The sequence below is a fragment of the Pogona vitticeps genome, chromosome 2 (genome assembly GCF_051106095.1).
Source record: "Pogona vitticeps strain Pit_001003342236 chromosome 2, PviZW2.1, whole genome shotgun sequence".
NCBI classification, from domain to species: Eukaryota; Metazoa; Chordata; class Lepidosauria; order Squamata; family Agamidae; genus Pogona; species Pogona vitticeps.
In genome coordinates, this window is record NC_135784.1 from 281,428,206 (window position 1) to 281,451,858 (window position 23,653).

Consider the following 23,653-nt stretch of genomic DNA (forward strand, 5'->3'; position numbering starts at 1 on the left):
GACAGCGCCGCGGGAGCGAGCCGGACGGGTCGGGGAGAAGTTTGGCGCGCTTGGACGCACCGCGCGGGCCGGCAGAAGGAAAGAGAGGGGCCTGGCCCACGACCAGCCATTGCCTGCCCTCCTCCTCCTCCTCCTCCTCAGGTAAGCTCCTGCCTTGCCCTTTAAGCTCCGGGACCAAACAGCACCCGAGCTTTTCTGCGGGCTTGCTCCACTGCAGAGGAGCTTCTCCTCTCGGCGCCTTCGCTTTGCGAAAGGAAGAAGAAAAAGCCAGCCCTACGCCCCCCCCGCCCCCCTGCCCCCCAAACACACGCTGTGTCTGCCTTGTTTAGGCTGATTGGAAGGATGGAGGATAGGCAGCGCATCTCTCGGGGCGCCAATCCCCGCGCCTTGTGCTACTCGAACCGGGGGACCTCACCCTCTTTGGAGGGCACCGCTGCTGCTGAGCCTCGGGCCGCCCTCCAGTGCCGGTCAGGATGGGCTCCCTCGTTTAGATGATCGCGCACCCAGGCTGTGGGGGGGGGGCTCTGGGGGTGTGTGGACCCATCCTGGCGCGTGCGGGAGGAAAGATGGGCGAGCCAAGCTGTGCCAGGTTGCCTAGGCGTGTGCTGGCCGTTTTTCCTCCCGTGTGTGCCTTGTGTGTGTGTGTGACGTGATCGCTCTCAGCTTGGGTGCTCTGATCCCTGGAGCTGTCAACCTGCCAAATGTTTTCTGGTGCGTATGTTTCTTGTGCATTTGTGGCTATACCTTCGGTGCCCACTAAAAAAAAACACTCCCAGGGAGCGACATTGCAAATATAGGGTTGGGTGGTTATATAACTGCGCGAAGTGTATATATAAGAGTAGGGACATCATGCTCTTCTCCGCCGTTCAGGAGCATTGCCTCAGGTGGGCTGGGCCACCCTTAAAATGAAATGTATTCATGAGATGACAGTATTTCCCCTTCCCTTTGGATATTTGCTAGCAGCCTCAGCAGCCTGAACCAAGCACATTTTATTATTATTTTCACCATCAGCATTTAGATGTTAAAAACTTTTTTTTCTTCAGAATGGAATTGGGGGGGGGATGTAAGAAGTGACAGCCTCTGCCTAAGAATTTGGACCAAAATACTTTCCCAAAGTTACATAATTTTTAACAGAGAAGAAGCTGAAAGCAAATTAAGCTCTGAGTCACCAGCGTGTCACTAATCACAAGTTTGCATTGAGGTCACCATGTTCTAGTTTTCACTCCAAAGTGGAGGTCTGTGTTAGGAGAAAGCTGCGACTTTTCTTCTTTGCTTAGTTTTATGAAGAGATAGATATTTTAAATTATTGTCATATATATTCTTGCATTCAGTGACATCATTTATGGAACCTGGATTGTTCAATGTGGCATTTGGATTCCCAATCATTAAGATAATTGTAGTTGTTGATGTTATTATTATTTATACAGTGCTGTCTATATGCATGGTGCTTTACAGAGTAGAAAAGAATAGATTCTTTCCTAGGGAGTTTGTAGTCTGAATATGAATACAGAGGAGATAGCAGAAGAGGAGAATAGAGGTGGAGGCAGAGACAGATAGAATTTTGTTTCAGTTGCATCTTGAATAAAGGCTGCAGTCTTGGATGAGAGTTGTTCCACAACTACAGTACTGTACTCCTATGATGCCAAGTTAGCTGGAGTTGATAGGAACTCCAGGACTGTGTAGAGGGCCACAGGATGGTACCTGTGGAACCTTACCTCATATTGCATTCATTGAGACTGCTTCCCAAGTAAGTTTGTATAGGATTGTAGTGGTTTAGGTCTCTGGCTATGAAGCCAGACGTTGGGAGTTCGATTCTCCACTGTGCCTCTTGACAAGGGCTGGACTTGATAATCCAGAGGGTCCCTTCCAGCTCTGCAGTTCTAAGAGGATGGTAGCATTTTGCAGATGTTCTGCAAGCCTCTTTCAAGTGTAAGGAGCTGATTGTGAAAGATTGTGTGCATGTATTTACCAGAGAAAAACAAGTGAACTTGGACGATGGAGCTGTGTGAATATCAAAGAGAGATGTGTCCTTGGATGTTGTGTTAATGGCTTTTAGGAATCAAGTAGAGACATTTTTTAATTTTCCCAGCTTTTAACTTGTGATGTATTCTTTCTTTTGGAATTGCATTTAGCAATATTTTTATTGCTTCATATATTTGTAAGAATAATCTTATTAATGATGATTGGTTTTTTCAAAAATAAGCTGTTGCAAATGGCCCCAGAAGTTTAATTTGAAGTGCATCGAGGTAGGCGTGTTTTACGTAGATAACATAATCCGAAATGCAGCCTCACATTAGAAGAGAGTGAACAACTTGTGACCTTCCAGATGCCGTAAAACTGCAGTTTCCATCAGCCTTACCCAGCATAGATAATAATCAGGGAAAATGTAATCAGAGTTATATTTCAATAATACGTGGAGAGCACAGGTTATCCTCTCCCTGTAGTAAACTGTAAATGGCAGACCCATTTTCTTTTGTCTAAATATTAGAAGAGAATAGCCAATACTCTCAGGTCTGAACACTCTTTCTCAACTGCATTCCTTCCTCAACCCTGGGATTTTTTGTATCTTTCTTTGGGCTCACAAGAAGGATAATTCTTGTGAGCCCAAAGAAGGATAATGTAGTTTTGTGTGACAGTGCCAAAATCAACAGCCTTCAACAAAGGGCTTCCTGTTTTTTTTTAAAGTGCTTCTGAACTGCTTTTAAATTCTATAATGTTTTAGAACTATAATTTGTCAGAAACAAAAGCAGTGATAACTCTGCTGGCACAAAATAAAAATCAAGCTCTGTGTTTAAGGGGCTACCTTTATAAGCCAAATGAAAATGTGCAGAAGTGCAGAAAAGTGTACTGACTTTGAGGAAGTCCCTTCATCTTCTGAGATGTTAAAAGTCAGGGGTATGGGTAGGGAAGTCAGTATAGATTGTGAAGAAAGATTCATCACCTTGTGGATACACTTTTCCTGAAAAACACAGTCTACTTTGGGGATAATTCTGCACTTCTCACTGAATGTGTAATGTGGTGGCAGCAATAGTCAAGAGTCCCCCTTTAATAACTTTGTTTGGATAGGCAGGGAACCATGCCTCAGTGATATACTCTATAATTACAACCCAAGTGGCTTATTGTAATGCCCTCTTTGTGGGACTGTCTTTGAAGATGATTTGGAAAGGTTTGAACAGAATGTGGTTGCTCGTGCCCTTGTTAGGGATGGATTATCAAATCATATTACATTATTTCTGGTGTTAGCTTTAAATCCCTTTCCTCCTTGGGTCCAGATTATTCAAAGGATTACTTACATCTATATGAAACTGCCTATGCTTTAAGAATCATAGAGTCATAGAATAATGACGTTGGAAGAGGCATTATAAGACCATTGAGTCCAACTGCCTGCTCAATGCAGAAATCCAAATCCAACTATATCTCACAGATGGTTGTTTAAATTTCTCTTGAATGCCTCCAGTGTTGGAGTGCTCACTACCGTCTGAGGTAATTGGTGCCATTGCCATACTGCTCTAACAGTTGAGAAATCTTTCCTGAAAGTCAACCAAAATCTGATTTCTTGTAACCTGAGCACATTATTATATGTCCTTGTAGCCTTCACCCTGCTTATTTATGATGAGATTTGCATGCACCGATAGGAGTTGGTGTGGGCAGAGTTAGGTGAAAGAGAAGAAAAGGAGAGAGAGAGAGAGAGGAGAATAGGTGGTTGAGAATGAAGAGAGAAGGTTGTTTAGGTGAGAGTTAATGATATTCACAGGTTGCTGCCTTGTTGTGGCAAAGGGGCTGGAGTAATTCAGAGAAGCTATAGGCTATGCCGTGCAGGGACACCCGAGACGGACAGGTCATAGTGGAGAGTTCTGACTAAACGCGATCCACCTGGAGCAGGAACTGGCAATGCCACTCCAGCATCTTTGCCAAGAAAACTCAATGGACAGAAACAAAAGGCTAAAAGATATGATGCTGGAAGATGAGCCCCTCAGGTCGAAAGGCGTCCAACATGCTACTGAAGAAGAACGGAGGACAAGGACAAGTAGCTCCAGAGCTAATGAAGTGGTTGGGAAAAAGCCGAAAGGATGCTCAGCTGCGGATGTGCGTGGAAGTGAAAGTCCAATGCTGCAAAGAAAAATACTGCATAGGAACCTGGAATATAAGATCTATGAACCTTGGTAAGCTGGATGTGGTCAAACAGGAGATGGCAAGAATAAACATTGACATCCTGGGTGTCAGTGGACTAAAATAGACAGGAATGGGCAAATTCAATTCAAATTATTGCCATATCTACGATCGTGGGCAAGAATCCCGTAGAAGAAATGGAGTAGCCCTCATAGTCAACAAAAGAGTGGGAAAAGCTGTACTGGGATACAATCTCAAAAATGATAGAATGATTTCAATACGAATCCAAGGCAGATCTTTTAGCATCACGGTAATCCAAGTTTATGTACCAACCACCGATGCTGAAGAGGCTGAAATTGGCGAATTCTGTGAAGACTTACAATGCCTTCTGGAACTGACACCAAAGAAAGATGTTCTTGTCATTATAGGGGACCAAACTCTGGGAGGCAGTGGAAGACAGGAGGGCCTTGGTGTGCTCTGGTCCATGGGTCACAAAGAGTGAGACACAACTTAACAACTAAACAACAAAATGATATTGACTGGACTGTTATCACCTGTAACAATAAATAATTTCTACTTGGTTCTTAAATGATACAGTGTTGCCCCGCTTGACGCCAATAATTTACTCCAACAAAATCGCTGTAGAGCGAAATTGTCATCAAGCGAAAGTAAAAAAACCCATTGAAATGCATTGAAAACCAGTCAGTGCGTTCCAATGGGGGAAATACCTCATCGTCCAGCGAAGATTGCCCATAGAGAATCGCCAATCAGCTGTTAAAAATCGCTGTAATGCAAAGCTTCCGTCTGGAAAGCAGCCATTTTGAGAAGGGAGGGAAGCCCTTTTGAGGAGGAAAGCCATTTTGTGGAACCGGAAAGCAGCCATTTTGAGAAGGGAGGGAAGCCATTTTGCGGAGCTGGAAAGCAGCCATTTTGAGAAGGGAGGGAAGCCATTTTGTGGAGCCGGAAAAAACAGGCTCCTAATCAACGTAAAGCGGATTTCCCCCATTGGAACCATTGTTTTGCGATTGCAAAAATGTCATTGTCAAGCGATTTCGACGTCATGCGGGGTAACCATCTAGCAGGGCACCACTGTACGTTGTCTTGACCTCTATCATTAACAGTGAATAAAGGTGATGTAGTCAACTGGTGACAACTGAACGACACGTAGCTTGTGCCTTTGGCTTGGTGAAAGAACCAAGGGACAGGCAGGAACATGACAGACCTGCACTCTGGGATGATTGAGAACAGATCCTTCTCCTCTTCTGTATGATTGTCTTTCGAGTATTTGAAGAGTGCTATCATATCTCTCTTCAGTTTTCTTTTCTCAAGGATAAATGTGGTCCTCCTTGTTGCCCTCCTCTGAACTTGTTTCATTTTGTTGGCATCCTTCTTAACAGGACAAAATACTTTTGAGGCCTAGCCAGTGCCAAACAGAGGGTAACTATTACTTCATGAGATTTGAAAATTATACTTAAGATAATTTTTGAGGCCCTTATCACTGGTTGGCCATAAAGTTCATAAATGTTGGCAGCCATGGGTGGAAAAGCTCTTTTGTAATCGTTCCTTATCATATGGAATTATCAAAAAGAGATAAATAGCTGGCTTTCTCTATAGCTGCTTCCAATGGAAACTTAAAAGACATGTTATCTTTGCTTTAGAGTGAAATGTTTTTATTAAATATGCTGCGACTATATCTTTGAGCTGTACTACACTTTTATTATACTTGTATTATAATACAGTATTTTAGTTTGTCCAGTTTAAAATTGTTTAGATTTAAGGTGGTTTTATAATTTGTTGATAATGACTATTACTGATTTTTTCAATGAGTCATCCTTTAAAAATTTGTTCCTGAAAAGTAGCCAAGAGAGGTATTAAATATGTATAAATAAAAGCACATGGATGTACTGTAATTTCTAGAAATAAAGGACTTGCATGAAAAGCACAGGAGGGAAGAAATTTATCACATGATCCTCTCTGTAACCTCTCCTTATTTTCAGCCTTCCGTGCTGAACCATGAGAGGAATGCCTTTGTCAAAAATTGTGTATTTTTGGTAGCCTTTTTCCTTGATAGTGGAATGGGCAGAGCCGAACAGCCTGCAATAGCTTCCAATATAAACTGAATCTGGTGTCACAGTAGTTTCATAGAGTAATGTAGCATTTAGAAAAAATTATCTCTGAAATCCTCTCTGAAGAACTATGTATTTCAGTAATTTAGTAGAAGTTTTTGACATGTCAGGGATTTTAAGACTGACAACGAGTTTTTCTGTACAGTATTTCCTTGGTACTAATGAGATTGTTTTCCCTTTTGTGATACAGGGGGGCATTCCAAACTTTGAACATGTCTTCTGTCAAACGCCTTGTATATGCCATCATCCATTTTCTGCGAGAACAGAGTCAGATGGATACATTCACTTCAGATGAACAAGAAAGCTTGGAAGGTTTGTATTGGTTGAGGAGTGTGATATCTGATAGCAGTACTGACTTTAAATGAGTGAGAAGCTAAAGAGACATTCATGCTGTGTTTGTTTTTCCATGGTTTTCACACTGTTGTTCAGAGGAACCCTGGAGTTCCTTGGACACTTAAAAGAGACTTTTCATGAGGAGATCAATGACAACAGACAAACCTCCCAGGAAGATAGCTTTTCTAGCACAACCAATTTCTTCCTGCAGTGCATAGCCCAGGAACGTTCTGGATGTGTTCCAAGGTATGCACTGAATTCACCAGTGAGGTCCAGTAGGCAGGGTTCCACAATCTCTGGGTGGTTTGGTAGCTGATAATTTTTTTTTCTAGCAAGTGAAGAAAGCTCTCCTTTTTTGCTTTTTGCTCTGCTGAAGGTAAGTACGTAAATGATTTCATGCTGCATGCTTGGATGAAAGGCAAGGATGGGAAGGATGAGCTAGTCTTATCCTGTAGGAATAAGAGCATTTCAACTGACAGTTTCTCCCACCACTTGCCGTTTCTGTGGCGTTTCCTGCTGGGGAGTTAAGAACTGAAAAACACAAACCCAGTACCATATGGAATGGGGTGTGACCCAACAGCAGCGGTCCTTATGTGTTCTATATTTGATTCCGCCTTCTTACCTCATGATGGGATTGGCCTTGTTTCTGGGGTTTGTTTCTGAGGTTAGTAGGACCTGTGGAGGCTTATGTCTGAACTTATTTTGTTTATTGCTTTTATCTAGGGAATTACCTAGGAGGAGAAGGGATAAGGAAGCTGTGAGAGAAGTTAAGCTTTCTTAAACAAGTGCTTCCGTTACTGCTACTAAAGTGTTTGCCTGAAATGTTTCCTTTTTACCCAAATGGCAAAGGGGCATATCTGCTTCACTGCTTCTTAGTGATTATTGATTAATAAAGAACATTTATCAAAGGGCTCCATTAAATAATTTTTGTTGCAGTGACTGAGCTTTATCTTTCTGATTTCTTTTTATGTCTTATTTTAGAATCCATTCTAATAACTGTCAATTTAAAATTAGGTTTTTGTATAGTAGCATTACAAACAAATATGGATTTAAAGTACTCTAGGAAGTTTTTATTGTTTTAAGATGTTCATTGTTCTAAGCTTGCACAGTAAGTGAAGTTCACTTAGAAATGAATACAAGTTTTTAAAATTATTATAAAAACACATATAATGGAAATAGTAAAGGGATGTTATAACAAAAACCTTGACACAAATCTGGATCGCTTTGTAGGGCAAAGATGCCATCTGTGGAGCTTCTTCAGTGTGTTTTCTTTGAAGGCTGCTGGTTTTGTCCTGAAAACTGAAGAGGGTCAAATCGTAGATCACTCCTCACTAGAAATACCAAACTGCAGATGTCCCCATGCTAATCTAGAGCAAGCTGAAGAGTTACATATTAAATCTCTGAGCCAATTGTTGTTTAGTTGTTAAGTCGTGTCCAACTCTTTGTGACCCCATGGACCAGAGCGCGCCAGGCCTTCCTGTCTTCCACTGTCACCCGGTTGGTACCTTCGATGACACTGTCCAACCATCTCGCCTTCTGTTGTCCCCTTCTCCTTTTTCCTTCACACTTTCCCAACATCAGGGTCTTTTCCAGGGAGTCTTCTCTTCTCATGAGATGACCAAAGTATTGGAGCCTCAGCTTCAGGATTTGTCCTTCCAGTGAGCACGCAGGGATGATTTCTTTCAAAACGGATAGGCTTGTTCTCCTTGCAATCCAGGGGACTCTCAAGAGTCTCCTCCAGCACCACAGCGGTAGGACACCAGCGAGCCAATAGGAAAGAATAAAAGTTGTATGAAGGAGAGATGAGATGAAGAATGATACCATCATTTGTTGCTTTCCAGAGAAGTGTCACTCAAAATTTACACTTAGGTAGGGATAGAGTAAACTGACCAGTTAAATGCTTAAGTCTTTATTGATAGACCAGGTTTCAGCAGAGGTGTTCACAGGTGTTAATTGAAGGAAGGTAGTGCTTTATTGATTCATTACAATATCCACACTTGATTTGTTGCAACTTCATAGTCATACTCTGGATTATCCATCAAAGTTGGTTGTGGGATTTTCTATAGCTCAATTTTTTATATGTTCTGTTGCGTTTTCTTGATATGACTCATGTTTTAAAGAAAAGCTTGTAAGTTGAATACTATAAAAAGAAGACTGATAAGTATGGATCTAGTTTTTCCAGACAATAATGTGAGTTTTTAATGTTTATCTCCTATGTTGGTAAAGACATCATTTAAAAATATTGACTTAGAACACTAAAAATACCTCAGGTATATCTCTATAAATATTTCATATAATATTATGCATTTTTAGATAGATCTGAATTAGAAATGTATAAGCAAGGGGGTAAATCACATTAAACAATATATAAATAACAAAGACTATCCCGTATTCAAAGCAGGCAAGGATGCTTGGACAATGCCAGAGTAAAGTAGCTCTTAGATGCAAGTGAGGAACAAGGTCTGTTAAAGTTGCTCCTCTTAATAGGGTGAAATACCATCTGTGGCATAACTTTAAGCCATGTTCTTTCAGTCTAGCAAAAACTGACTTAAATGGAGGAGGGTGACATTGTATGCTCCAATCTTTGTTGCTAAACTGGATTTATAAGTCTGACTAGCAGATGTTTTTACTATATGTTGAGTTGACATGCATATTAGAAATGTGAGGAATTAGGTTTTTTGCTTCTTTTGCAGAGTCTGATATTAGTGATTAAAATTTGAACAATAGTCTGCATGTCTGATCTTGAACCTGGGGAATACCTATAAGATGAGCAATTTGTAAAAATTAGAACCAAATATTATTCATTGGATTGTGATCTGTATGATTGTTTTTTGGTGCTTTCCATCAAACAGACCCTTCATGTGATAAAGATCCTTATTTTCCTAAAGGTTAAAACCTGTAAATTCATCTTTCTTGGGGGAAAAAGTTATGCAAAAATGGGAGAAAAGGACAAAAAAATTATGATACTGAATGCAAACCTCAGATTTATTAAAAAAGGAAATGATTTTTAATATGGGTTATATCTTTAAGTTTATGTCTTTCAAGCTGAAGTCTTCTTATTAAATTTAGATCCTTGGGAGCATATTCTAAGTATTTTATAGAAGATAAATTAATTGTAATACCTCTGAAATTGAAAAGTTGTAAATTGTAAAGTTGGGAAATAGATTTTGAATAAAATATTTATTTCTTTTCAGTGGCAATTCAGTGTTTGGAGACAGTCTTCAAAATTACTTTGGAAGATTCCCATCTTGCAGTGCCAGTATGCTTGAGGGAAATGTTTGAGAATTCATGTCATAAGGTGAAACATAAATCATATTATTATGTACATTAAATATCTTAAATTTTGCAGTTATTTTCTTGATCATTCTACATCTAATTCAAGAAGAAAAAGGACCAACACTATTATAATGGGTAGTATTTATTAAATGTTAAGCTTTCGGGTGTCTGGTTTCTGTTAGTATATCTCAGCATAAGAAGCATAGAAATTGAACAAGTCTTTCAGCCATCCAAAAGTTTTTCTCTCCCTTTTTGACATGCAGAAGTCTCCAATTAATTGTTATTTCCCATTTTATCAAAATCAGAAAACAGTGGTTACCAGCTTTACCATGGCTTGAAGTTGGTTCAGATCATAGCATGTTCCAGAGCTGGTAACCATAGTTTTCTGGAATGTGAGCAAAGACTTGTTCTTTCTAAAGTCAGGATATGATCATTAAAGAATTTAGATTAGGCAGCCTTCATTCTCAAGAGACTATGGTAATGTGCTCTGAATAGAGTACTTGGAACAGCGTCTAGTGTGGCTGAGGAGACCAATTCGAGAGTGACAATCCCTTCCACATTGAAGACAAATACAATCTGTCCCCTGTCCAGTTCCCTGATTTTGCTGGTTTGGGGACTGCCTCTTTGCCTTGGCCTGCTGGACAAGGGTCTCTTCAAATTGAGTTTTTAATCAATGATAAAGATAACAAAGTAACAAGAATATTGGAAAGTAACTTCATTTTTCCTTTTAAAAAACACATTCCTTTAGAGTGAAGTGCTGCCCCTCTCAGATTCTTTGCCAGAGGATCTTGAGAAAGCTGACCAGCTGAAGGATGAAGGTATGTGAGGAAGGTGGGCAGTACACCCCTTCATTCTGTCCTGGTTTTTGAATTTCAGTTATTGACCATACAGAAATAAGGCTTATGGATATTGTGAAACTGTTCAGGCTTTTCGCCAGCACTATTTAGTGAAGATCAGTTGGAAGGTATTTCTTATGCTGCCTGCTAAGTCATTACCCTGCTGGCTACTCTGGAGGAAGGAGAAAGCACAGCACACTGTATTTTCCAATGCACTTCAGAATGAGCCTCCATGATTCAGACATTTTCAGTGAATGGGTCTGACTGATTAATGTGCTATAAAGGTAATCCCATTTGGATAACAATAAAAATATATTAATTTTTAATTCAAGCACTTATAAAAACTTCAGCTAATGAGCACTGTATGGCTCATTCTCCTTTCCACAAACACCAGAGAAATGCCTTTGAAATTATGCCTCCTACAACGTATGAACACCATGAAAATTTCAGATACATTCCTTTTGCTTAGGAAATATTCTTATCCTTATTTAGATTTATGTAAATATAACTGATCAGTTGTCTAAAACACAACCAAGGAGCGTTTTTCAGCCTGGGGGTGAATTCTGTTTTAAGAGAGATGTAGGTGGATTTGGGAATTTGGTGGGGGCAAAACGAAGTGTGTGAGGCTAGATATAAATTTGCAAATTTGCACAATGAATTTGCTCATATAGTTATCTCCTAATTAGTGCATCAGCATATTTTTAGTCATCCTTATTATTGCTACCAGTATTCATTATCACTCTTATGCACAAGTGTTTCTTAAATCCATACAGCTGTTATTTTATAAATCCATGCCACTGACCTGGGAAGTAGGTCATAAAATTATTATTTTAGAGATTTGGAACACCTCGTCTGAAGCCTAGTGATGAATCCAAAATTCAGTCATTTATAACATAATATCCAGAATCCTATTGGCGTTTGCATAATTTGCTGTGTTCAACTGTGAAGTGCTAGGATGTGGCTTAGTCATGTGCCTGGGCATGTGCCCAGTTGTGCACTCAAGCTGCACTCTTAGTCACAATTAGCCACGGCAGGTTAAGCAAACCTTATAAACCTTATGTGGGCATTACCAGGATTTCAATTGATATTTTTCACATATACTTATGATTTTATGATATATCAGCTCCCTAACTGCATTGGTTTATTAATTCCACCAGAATAGTTTTCCTTTTCATTGAAATGGAGCAATGAACCTCTTAGACTTCTGTAAGCAAAAGTTACATACCTGTGTGTCAAACAAAATTGCATGGGAAAAGTAAGTGTTGTGTTGCAGCAAGCTATTTGATTTTGTAAAGATCACAGCCAAGGATAACAGAATTATAGGAGGATGTTTATAGCACTTTGGGGCAGTCCCAAACACACAGAATTCCATCTTGTAAACATGTATTTTAGGTAATAATCACATGAAGGAAGAAAATTATGGTGCTGCTGTGGATTGCTACAGTCAAGCAATAGAACTGGATCCAAACAATGCTGTCTATTATTGCAACAGGTAGATAAATTTAAAATCTTCTGGAGAATGTTTTTGAATTATTTCTGTCCTGCTCTCACATGTAATACACTACCCCTCACTTTTGCGCTTATCGTAGGCATTTCCACTGCTCCTCTTTGCTTCCTATTCTTCCTTAAATATTTTCAATGAATTTCAAAGCTATCTGTAATTCCCTTGGGATTGATGGGGTTTACTTTCCTGTGAAACATGATCAGCACTGAGATGTAAGTCTGTTTAAATCTCAGGGCTTCCACTTAACTGGATGAGGTTGATTGTTGGGGAGAGATGATTTGATTGTTTTTTGCTTCATATTTTTATAGCTTCACTTTCTTCACATTTCAGAGCTGCTGCTCAAAGTAAACTGAACAACCACAAAGAAGCAATAATGGACTGTGAAAGAGCAATAGCAATAGATCCAAAATACAGTAAAGCTTATGGAAGAATGGGGTAAGAACTCTAATGTGTTCGAGCACCACATAAAAATATGTTATGTTGTGCTAAAACAGTTGAATAGCAGTTATCAAAATGCCACATTTTTATTTAATTGCAATCTTTTGCAGTTAATCTGGGAGTTGTTGAGGACTGCATGCTGGTCATGGATAGGGCTAAAGCAGTCAGTCAGCATGAGTAGAAAGAGAAAGTTGATGAGACAGTGTCTAAAATCCTATTGTGTAGCTCCATGAGTGCAGTGGGGGCAACATCAGAAGATGATGATGATGATTCACAGTTGCAGAGCGACCACCGAGAAGGCCCAATTTCTGGTGGTGGTTTTCTGGGCCTTTCAGGGTCAGTACTCTTAGCCACCCTGCCTGTGACAATCTTACTGGATGGGCAGACCTAACAGAAAGGGGGCGCTTGGTTAGATAGCGAGGTTCCAAACCATTTAGGGCCTTATAGGTTAATACCATCACCTTGAAGCTGGAATGGAAGCAAACAGATAACCAGTGTAAGGTGGCCAAGATACTGTATGTTGGTATTTTCTAACCCCACTCACTAATCTAGTCACCGTGCTCTGGACCTGCTGCAATCTCCGTAGCAGTCCCAAGGGCAGCCCCACACAGAGAGCATTGCAGTAGTCTAATCTCGAGACTACTAATGCATGGACCAGCATGGTGAGAGACCCAGTGTCCCAAGGGAGGGATGCAGTTGGGCAATCCGTTTTAGGTGGAGGTAGGTGGACCGGACCATAGACGCTACCTGGGATTTCATTGATAGCACTGGATCCAAAAGTATGCCCAGGTTGCGCACCTCTTCCTTCATGGAAAGAACAGCATCCCTGATGGAAAAGGAGGCACCCAGATCACAAACACTAGGGGCCCCCATCTTGTCCGGGTTCAGCCTCAGTCTGTTTTCCCTCATCCATCTCAGCACCACGTCCAGGCAGTGCTCAGGGGATGAGACAGCATCCACTGCAGAAGTGTGGATGGACAGAGAGAGAGCTGAGCGTCATCCACATATTGGTGACACGAAGCTCCGAAATTCCTGATGACTTCTCCCAGCAGCCTCATATAGATATTAAACAGCATTGTGGAGATGACTGACCCCTGCACGACTCCACAATTGAGAGTCCACGGTGTGGGCAGCATGTTCCCAAGCTGTACTCTCTGAGAAAGGTCCTCAGGAAGGACTGGAGCCAGGCCAAGGACTGACCACTGATCCCCGGCCCCGAGAGCCTCCCCAGGAGGATACTGTGGTCGACGGTATCAAAGGCCATCTGTAGGTCAAGGAGGACTAACACGGATGTTTTGCCCTTGTCGGCCTCCCTCAGAAGGTCATCTTGCAGGGTGACCCGTGCCTTCTCTGTGCCATGAGGCAACCTGAACCCAGACTGGAATGGATCGAGGGCACTGGTTTCCTCAAAGAAAGCCCGATGATTTGAGGTTTCCTTTGGCAATTTTGGAGTGCACTGACTTTGTTGCATTGTGTACAATTCATGCCCACCCTGAAATAGCCAAAGAAAGCCGTTAGTTGGTGGTGATTGACCTTTTTGTGCAGGCAGACCTACACAATAAGATTTTAGTTTATATGTTTCTTAGACCATCAAATACTTAAGAGCTATTTATTGTCTGCAACAATAAAAAATAGTAATGACAGACTTGTATAGATTTTTACTTAGCTTCAAACTGAGTATGTAATATCCTTTATACATTTAATTTTGCAATCAATGTGGCTTTTCTTTAGTTTTTACCTTTATGAAATACACTGGCTCCCAGAGGATTTAATACATGAGAATTAGTGAATGTTATTCAATTTCAACTTTCAATTTACTTTCACTTTTGTAACCTGACAACTAGCAAGAGTCATCCACCTCTGTACAAGAGAGAGATGAATTCTTTCTTTACAAAAGTCACTTTGTCTGTAACATCCAGTGGGCTTCTAAATAATTTGCGGCACCTTCTCATACTTGAAACAGTTCTTTCTTTGTTTAATTTTTTAGTGGTCCAATAAAAGGTATTCACTTCTGCATTTGTATAATCTTGAGGAACACATAGCGTTTTCCTTGTTCTTTCTGGACAGTTAATTTTGACCCTTTTAGAAGATCAATAGAAGATCACCTTTGCATGACAAGACATTCAGAGTGATCTGAGATTGGTGCAGAAGTTCAGCGTTGCTGTGCCTATTTAAATAGGGAATTTTAGTGGTTTTGTACTCCATTGTTAGCATTAATAAATCATTCTTACTGCATTGGCCCATGTCTTTAACTGAAACTCTGAAATACTCCAAATATACATGTTGGGTCAGTGGACACATTTGGAAATCTGAGGGAATAGCATGGTTGTACGCACAAAATGGCTGCCAAATCACTTTCCTATCCTGGAAAATACTACAAGATACCCTTTCTTGACCTACCAATAGGAGCCTGCTTCTTTTCTAACTCTGTGCAACTTTTGTTAAATAGAACAGAATAATATAAATGTATAAACATGTAAACAGTATTTTTTGTTTCTAGCTTGAAGAAAATAATTTCCTCTATTCTAGAACCTATTTTCATGCAAAAGAGGTAGACACAATAGCACAAGATTCCTTCTTTGCACATGGCAAATTTTAAATAGAAATAGATTACTGATTACCAGGTAGAAGCTTACCATCATAAGTACAGTGGTGCCTCGCTTTACGATTGCCCTGTTTAACGATGAAACCGCATTGCGATGAACTTTTTGCGATTGCTTTTGTGATCGCAAAACGATGTTTCCTATGGGGGAATTTCCCTTTGTGATGATCGGTTCCCTGCTTCCGGAATGGATCCTTCGCAAAACGACAATTTTCCAACAGCTGATCGGCGGTTTCAAAATGGCCACCGGGTAAACAAAATGGCTCCCTGCTGTTTTCTGGGACGGATTCCTCGCTGCACAGGCAGCGAAAATGGCCGCCCTATGGAGGATCTTCACTGGACAGTGAGTTTACAGCCCTTTGGAACACATTAAACGGGTTTTAATGCATTTCAATTGGTTTTTTCTTTTCACATTACGACATTTTCGTTCTACAGCAATTTCGCTGGAACGAATTAATGTCGTAATGCGAGGCACCACTGTAGGTGGAAGTTTACTGATGGCATACAGTCACAGAACAGTGTCAATTCATCCAACAGAAATTGGTCTGTCATGGCACTTCAGAGGTTATATCTAAAGCGTACATTTCATTGACCAGAGGCTCACTTTTTCTTAAAAGTTCAACAGTACAGTATTAACATTTTTCATTGAAATAAGAATTCGTTTTTAAAAAAGCAATACAGATCGTCCTCACGGTGTTGTTTCTCCATTTAGATTAGCTCTGACTTCAATGAATAAATACCAAGAAGCCATCAACAGTTACCGAAAAGCGCTGGATCTTGATCCAGAAAATGACTCATATAAATCAAATCTGAAAATAGCAGAGCAGAAATTAAGAGATATGTCCAGCCCTGTAAGTTAATTTTGAAATTTTTAATCTAATGTGTTTAAAATTTAGATCTCTTTTATACAAGTTTGATATATATATATATTTTATTCTCAGACTGGAACAGGAATAAGTTTTGATATGGCAAGCCTGATAAACAATCCTGCCTTCATCAGTATGGTAAGAACATTTAGAATTTATTTCTGCTATTTCTGTTTATTTTTGCTAGTTCTCTTTCATGTCTCATTTGGCCATTGTATTTTATTTCTCTAAAAGGCAAAACTGTCTTCTTTTCTTGGGACCAGTATTCTTTTCTTTCTGAAATGAGAAACCCCACAGCAGATTGCTACTGATACTCTCCTTTTGCCATTGTGAATTCTCTTCCCAGGTCTTTAGAACAAATTTCTGTAGAAATTAAGTTTTTGGAGGATCATATAGCTCCTGAAAACCTAATTCATATTGTGTGTCCCAATTAAATAAAGCTTTCCAATTAGAAACTCAGTGTTGAGGCACCACAGTCTTACAATGATGTTGTTTTCCCCAGATGTTTTGGATCTGACGCTTGGCCTTAATTGGCCATGTTGTGGAATTTCAGCCTTGACCTTTATTCACAGTCTGTGAGCTGCATTTCAACTCAAGCTGTTTTACCTATTTCAGGCAGCAAGTTTAATGCAGAATCCTCAAGTTCAGCAACTGTAAGTGTTTAAATGTGTATCATCTGCTGAAAAACGTGGGTGACCAAGATTTTGAGATATCACAAACACTTAGGTTTGAAGGAAAGCCTAAAGTGCCAGCCTGTTAGGCCCTCCTCATTTGCAGTGAGCAAACTTGATAGTGGGAGGCACTGTACTACAATGGTTCCATTCCTATCTTTGGAACTGGTTTCAAAGAGTGGTGTTTGAGGACGTCTGCTAATCCCCAAGCTGTGGGGTGCCACAGGGTTCCAGTCTATCTTCCATGCTGTTTAATATATATACAGTATGAAGCTGCTGGGAGAGGTCATTAGGAGTTTTGAGATTTGTATCACCAATATGCTGATGACACTCAGCTGTACTTCTTACTATCTGGGTTGACTGAGGCTGTACAGGTGCTAGACCAATGTCTGGAGGCTGTAATGGAGTGGATGAGAGCCAGTAAACTGAAGCTGAATCCCCAAAAGATGGAGGCTCTGTGGTTTGGTAGTTTCCAGGTCTGGGAGTAGGGCAAGAGACCTGTTATGGGTGGAGTTGCGCTCCTTCTGAAGGAGTGTAGATTCATCTTTGTCTTTGGAGGCTCATATGAGCTCTGTGCCTCGTGGCCAGCTTTGACTGGTCTGCTAATTCCAACCATTCCCAGACAGGGATAATATGGCTAGATTCTAGTAGTAGTCCATGCCTTGGTAACTTCCTGGTTAGACTACTGCAGTGCACTTTACGTGAGGCTACTCTTGAAGATGACAGGGGTGTTTCAGCAAGCGCTGCCAACAATAACATCTTTCAGGATACCAGTTCTGAAGGATTTGCACTGGCTGCTAATATGATTCCGAACTGAGTTCAAGGTGTTAATGGCAACTTATAAAGCCATAAATGGTTTGAGGCCTGGATATTTGAAGGAGTGCCTCTCCCTGTATTAATTTGCCAGATCACTAAGGTCTGCTGGGGAGGCCCTTCTCTGCATCCTGCCATTGAGAACAATTTGTTATATGTTGACAGTGTGGAGGGCTTTTACTCCTTGCCCTGGGGACAGGGAATAAAAAATACTGTGGCTTTGGTTTTGGGCCCTTGACACTGAGATCTCAGGGATAATATCATGCATGAACAAGGTAGACTTGAGTAGGTTAAGTAAGGAGCAGAGGATTAATACAAGAAGACATTTGTTACTCTGAAGCTGGCTGGTTGGCTCAGTGAGTTAGGTGTTTGGCTGCAAAGCCAGAAGCTGGAAGTTCGATTCTCCACTGTACCTCTTGCAGAGCGGAGCCAGCCTGTGTGGTTCTGGGCAAGCTGCATAATCCCAAGATGCCCCAGAAGAAGGGAATGGTGAACTACTTCTAAGTGCTCTCCACCTAGAAAACCCTGAAAAGGGTCGCCATCGCTCAGAACTGACTTGATGGCACAGAATTATTATTTACTATACAGAAAGATGCATCAATAATTTATCAAGAGTAGATCTCACTGCAGTGACTCAAGAGGTAGGCAGAAGAACTATTGTTCCATTAGATCCCGGCCGTGAAAGCCTTCACGAATATATTGTTCCATACCTCGTTCTTTAATTGCACATGTACAGGGGAAAGTAAATGGAAGAAGGTGCTGACAACGTTCCTTTTGTAATTAGACTTACAGTGACCTTCCTATTTACATGTTTTAATTGCTTTAAAAAATTAATAAATTTGTCTTTCCTCATACCTGTGCCATATCTGTTTCTTGTAGGATGTCAGGAATGATGACAAATGCTATAGGGGGTCCTGGTGCAGGTGTTGGTGGCCTCTCTGATCTGTCAAGCCTCATACATGCGTAAGTGATGTTCATATTGCTGTGCCTATGTGGAAATGAGGCTTTTAAGTGGAACCAGGTTAGAATTTCTGGCCTTTTTAAAAAATTAGGATGTCCAACGAATGTAGGGAATAGTAGTAGTAGGGGAAGGTGAAGAGCAGCTTTCCACATGGATCTGCGTTACAACTCCCAGCATTCCTTGCCCTTGACTGTGCTGGCCAGGTCTGATAGGAGCTGCAGCCCAGCAAGAACTAATGGAGCCACCCTTCGCCCAGCCTGTGTGTGTTACATTGTGTTGCATCCTCCTTTACTTTTTTGTCCAAAAACAGTTGCATCCAACATTGGCTTATAACACTTAAATGTAGACTGACACAAAAATTAATAATAAACAAAAAAAAAGTTTTTTAAAAAAAACACCAACATCTCAGAACAGTTCAGTAGCAATTGCAGTAGTTTTAATACTTAATTTCACTTCGGCAGCATGTCAAATGTTTCACTGCACAGGAAGCTGGAAAGCTTGAACAGCTGTAGAAATAAGTCAGTGAGCAAAATTTTGTTGGTGCACTTCCACTGGCATAAGCCCAGAGGCACTGGGAACAAGTCATTTAAATTTATTTAGCTGTGGGCTAAACTGCAGAAGCCTGTGCTGCAGGGTCAGAAGTCCAAGTAGTCATAAGATCGAATCCACGCGACGGAGTGAGCTCCCGTCGCTTTGTCCCAGCTCCTGCCAACCTAGCAGTTTGAAAGCATGTAAATGCGAGTAGGTAAATAGGTACCACTTCAGTGGGAAGGTAAAACGGCATTCCCTACTCACGCTGGCCACGTGACAATGGAAACTGTCTTCGGACAGGCGCTGGCTCTATGGCTTGAAAAATGAAATGAGCACTGCCCCCTAGAGTCGGACACGACTGGACTAAAAATGTCAAGGGGAACCTTTACCTTTATCCCCCCATTTCAGCTTCTGGGGCTCTCTAGGGCTCCCTTTTGACTCACAAAGCCTTTGGGAACTTCAGGACAAGAGTGGGAGAAGCTTTTAATTAGTGATAGGGACTCAAGACATGGGACTCACCGTCAAGTCTAAGTTAAGAATTTTTTAAAAATAACTCAGACTTGACTCGCAACTTGGAACCCACCCACCCCTTGCTGCTCTTGTTTGCTAGCCACAGAAATAGTACTGCCAAACTGGTGGTGCTGTTGCAGACCCAGGAAGATCTGTACTGTTCAAAAATCAGTGTCAGTGCAAAACAACTAATTTCCCCTTTTCCTTCAATTGGATGGATATACATGGCCCTCCTCCTCCACCCCACTGTGTCTTTCATTTATCAGTTTCATTTCATTCATTCCATTTAAGTGCCAGCTTTTTCCCAGAAATGAGATCCAAGGTGGCTTACAGAATAGCTTAAAATGGAAGATTAAAATACAATAAAATCACAAACATTAAAATACATTGAATTCAGTTATTGTATTTTTCTGTGTATAAGACACTACTTTTTCCTAAAATCATTACACTAAAAATTGAAGGTCGTCTTATACATGGACGTAAGCTGAGGAGAGAACAAAATGGCCCAGACCTTGCCTCTGCAAACAGGCCTCCTTCAATCACAAGGCTTAGCTTCCTACAGTCAGGAGACTTAGCTTCCTCCAATGACAACTCTTATGGAACTGATATCAGCTGATGCTGAACAAACCTGCTGAAACACACCTCATTGGATGTGGAGCCTGTAGGCTCAGATGCAACACGGACTCGTAATGTCTGAGTGTTCTGAGCCCAGAGACTGAATACTCAAAGCTAAGTTGTCTTAATTTTTGGGTTAGAAAAGTGGGGGAGTGTCTTATAAATGGGAGCATCTTATAAATGGAAAAGGACTTCAGCTCATTTTTTTTGTTGTCAATGTGTACTCACTTTGTCAAGAACCAGTACTCCTAGGGGATAGTAAGACTTCATCAATTTTTACTCTAAGTAAATACAGTGCTTTGCCAAAGGTACTGTCTGAAATCCTGTTGCTTTGTTACTCTGGTGCAAGACAAATGGTATGACTTTCACTTGATTCTAGTGGATAATTAACAAGTTCCCACTGGAATTCTTGAATGCACACCAAGTCAGCAGATATGTGTGCTTCTAGGAACCGTGGCAGGAACTTGTTCATTGCTGTCTAGGAGCATTTGCCTTCTGCCTGCATAAGAAAGCAACAGGATTCCAGCCAGGATTTCTCAAAATGTTTTGTGGGAGTAAAGATAAGATATGAGATAAATTACATTTTTGACCATCTTTTCTATAATACCATAGTTAGCACAGCCTCTGCATTGATGTCTGTAGGATTCTGATAGTTGTAGTCCAGAAAATGATTTTCTAATTCCTGAATGATTAACCATACAGCTATTTTATTTTTATGTTGGTTACTATTTGATCCTTCATATGAGTGTTAAGGTTCTGCAGTGCCATCCCTAAGTCTTTTCCTAAACAATGAAGGACAATTTTTTTAAATGTTACAGTTTCCTCAGGACTCTTGGGCACCTCCATTTCCAGTGTATGATCTACTTTGAGTTGTACAGTTAGTCTTAACATTGTCTTCTTCTTGTATTCTGCATAGTATCTTTCCATCATTTACTGTTTTTTGGTTTTAAAAAATCTACACAGTGGACAGCAGTTTGCACAGCAGATCCAGCAGCAAAACCCGGAGCTGATAGAGCAACTGAGAAACCATGTTCGCAGCAGATCTTTCAGTGGCAGCACTGAAGAACATTCCTGATTCAAGAGGCATGTTTTCACAATCCTGTTGTGCAGATTTTCAAAAGGCATACTGTAGCTATTAGCAAATATCACCATTGTAATTCTTCTCAGACATGAGGCAGGAAATCCTTTGTGTGTATTCCTTATTGTCTGTTGAAAACAGATTCATTGCACACAGATCTGAACATATCATGTTATGTATATTGATGCCTTTGTAAATGGACTATAAATAGAACTGTTGGCTTATTAAAATCTCTATGTACAAGGGAACATTTTCATATTAATAAGCAACAGTGTGTGGTTTCCCATTCTCTTTGAGAGGATGGATTTTTTGGATCAAGATTGCACTGAAGGAGATCACCCAGTGTGGCGAAAGTGGAAAAATAGTGCTTGTATAAAAATTATATACAAAACATATTCAGATAGGCAGTTTCTGTCAAACAGGAAGGTTGGCTTCCCCATACAAGGCTGTGGGAAGTGTGGAAAATTTTGCATGTCTAAGTGGCAATAAACCTAATAAAGTGAAGAGTCAATGTGTGGATTTTTACTTTACTGGGTTTGTTGAAATGGAGGAAGAGATAATGTGGCCAGAGAGAGGTGAGAGTGCACAGGCTTTTGAGGGGCTGGGGGAGAAATGAGTGAGTCTGTCTATAGGAGCAGGAGCCTAAAGTTATGCAGGGTTGCAGGTAGAAGAGCTGGATAGATATAGCTGGGGTGGTTTGTAGGTCACTAAGCATAGATTGTCATGTTTTAAAAGAAAGTATTATCTCAGCCTCTGGGAAGCATTCATACACAGTTGAGACAGCTGTGAAGAGAGAGGCCTGACCTCTTTCCCTACAGTTATTTTATAAACTGGATGGAGACAGCAATGTTTCTTCATTGTGATGAATGTAATGAGGGGCAGGAAGTTATGAAAGCCATATATAAGACTTGTGGTTTGAGGAGTAGAGTCTCAGATCAAACCATAGATAGGCAATAGGAAGGAAGAATTTGGAAGGGCTAGTCAGAAGAGATGTGGGAAAGAGTGTCAAGAAGTTTTTAAAAGATTATAGGTTAAGAGATTGAAAAGTCTCCCAGAAATGTACAGATAGAATATCGTGCATACAGAAAATTTGACATTTATCTTGGGAACATCTCTGTAATATTTGTTATGGAATGACATCAAGTTTTGTATCAGATGGGTGTTTTGTACACAATGTATTATTATATTAATAGTTATTTGCCTGCTTACATTGTTCATGATGGTTGCACATTAGAAACTGCCTTAAGAATATCTGAGACAGCAGAAAGTTGATATATGTGCATGATGATGCTTACAAAATTGTTAATAATAGAGGGGGTGGCCATTTTGTTTACCCAGCGGCTGTTTTGAAACCACCGATCAGCTGGCCGAAAATCATCGCTTTGCAATGATCGGTTCCCGAAGCAGGGAACCGATCATCGCAAAGGGAAATTCCTCCATAGGGAACATCGTTTTGTGATTGCAAAAACATCGTCTAGTGATTTTGTCGTCAAACGGAGCGTCCTTTAAGTGAGGCACCACTGTATGTTGCTTTTAAAATGATCTAAAGTCATTCAGGAGACAGGATTTCAAGTTAAACAGTATATCATATTCAAAACATCAAGGGAGGCTTTCTGGAATATTCAGAGGGGGCACAAATACTGTACCATCTGCTGCAATACTGTTGCATCAGCTACTTGCTGGAAAAAGCAACAGTTTGGGAGACCTTTATTCTGAATACGTTTGGTCCCCACTGACATGTCCTTTCCACGGAGCCTGCTCCCTACAGTCAGTTTGCATGTCCCTTGAGTGTCTGGTTATGTGGCATGGGGACAGATGCATTAAGCATGTGGTCCAGAGGTAGTAACAGAGATTGAGCAAATTGAATGAGATTAACAGTACAAATCTTGTGGTCTAAAAGGTAAAAATGCACACTCTTGAGATAATTAACTAAATCTGAGTAATTAATTTTACCATCTGTTATAAAGGAAAGTGGCTAACAGATCCTGAGATTGGGTTGGAAGAGCCTGCAAATTTAGAAACCATCACTCTAGTTGGCAGAGTGCCAGGAACAGTGATGCCATCTCCACTAACCTGCCATAGTAAGGTTAGTGAGTATTCGTTCAGATGTCCTGTGTAATAAGTAAAGATGTTTTTAAAATTCAAAATAGGGACCCATCTTACATGAAGACAAAGCACTAGCACTTTCCCTCTGCTAGGTTGGGCAGAGTGTTTGTCAGATCAATGCATATTTCAGAAAGCAATACTTTAGTTAGCAAGAAATTCATAGGCTGCTCTAATCCATTTGCATTTTTCCATAGATGATTAGTTCTGTGATATTTGGAATAAGTTTAATAAAAGGAAATTAAAAGCAATCTAACATACTTTACTTCTGTTTTCCAAC

At 40.5% G+C, this 23,653-nt stretch overlaps 1 protein-coding gene across 4 annotated transcripts; it reads left to right on the forward strand.

Annotated features, from left to right (window-relative positions):
• Positions 1 to 3: 3 nt before the first annotated feature.
• SGTB (small glutamine rich tetratricopeptide repeat co-chaperone beta) lies at positions 4 to 23,624 on the forward strand. 4 transcript variants are annotated; one of them, XM_078384548.1, is made up of 11 exons: positions 4 to 130; positions 6,425 to 6,548; positions 9,764 to 9,867; positions 10,594 to 10,663; positions 12,074 to 12,173; positions 12,516 to 12,620; positions 15,938 to 16,076; positions 16,167 to 16,229; positions 16,707 to 16,744; positions 18,455 to 18,538; positions 21,156 to 23,624. In XM_078384548.1, the coding sequence occupies exons 2-11, from the start codon at positions 6,449 to 6,451 to the stop codon at positions 21,265 to 21,267; spliced, it is 915 nt and encodes a 304-aa protein (XP_078240674.1). In that variant the 5' UTR covers positions 4 to 130; positions 6,425 to 6,448; the 3' UTR covers positions 21,268 to 23,624. The 4 variants fall into 4 exon arrangements, with proteins under 4 accessions (XP_078240674.1, XP_078240673.1, XP_020639351.3 ...); XM_078384547.1 differs by having other exon boundaries at positions 5 to 136; XM_020783692.3 differs by having other exon boundaries at positions 28 to 141; positions 6,427 to 6,548.
• The last annotated feature ends 29 nt before the right edge of the window (positions 23,625 to 23,653 follow it).

Excerpts from the sequence above, each read along its gene's own strand:
- SGTB (XM_078384548.1), top strand. The coding sequence starts at position 6,449 with ATGTCTTCTGTCAAACGCCTTGTATATGCCATCATCCATTTTCTGCGA. Across the intron at positions 12,174-12,515 it reads GCTGTCTATTATTGCAACAG|AGCTGCTGCTCAAAGTAAAC; the intron begins GTAGATAAATTT and ends TTCACATTTCAG. Across the intron at positions 16,077-16,166 it reads TAAGAGATATGTCCAGCCCT|ACTGGAACAGGAATAAGTTT; the intron begins GTAAGTTAATTT and ends TTTTATTCTCAG.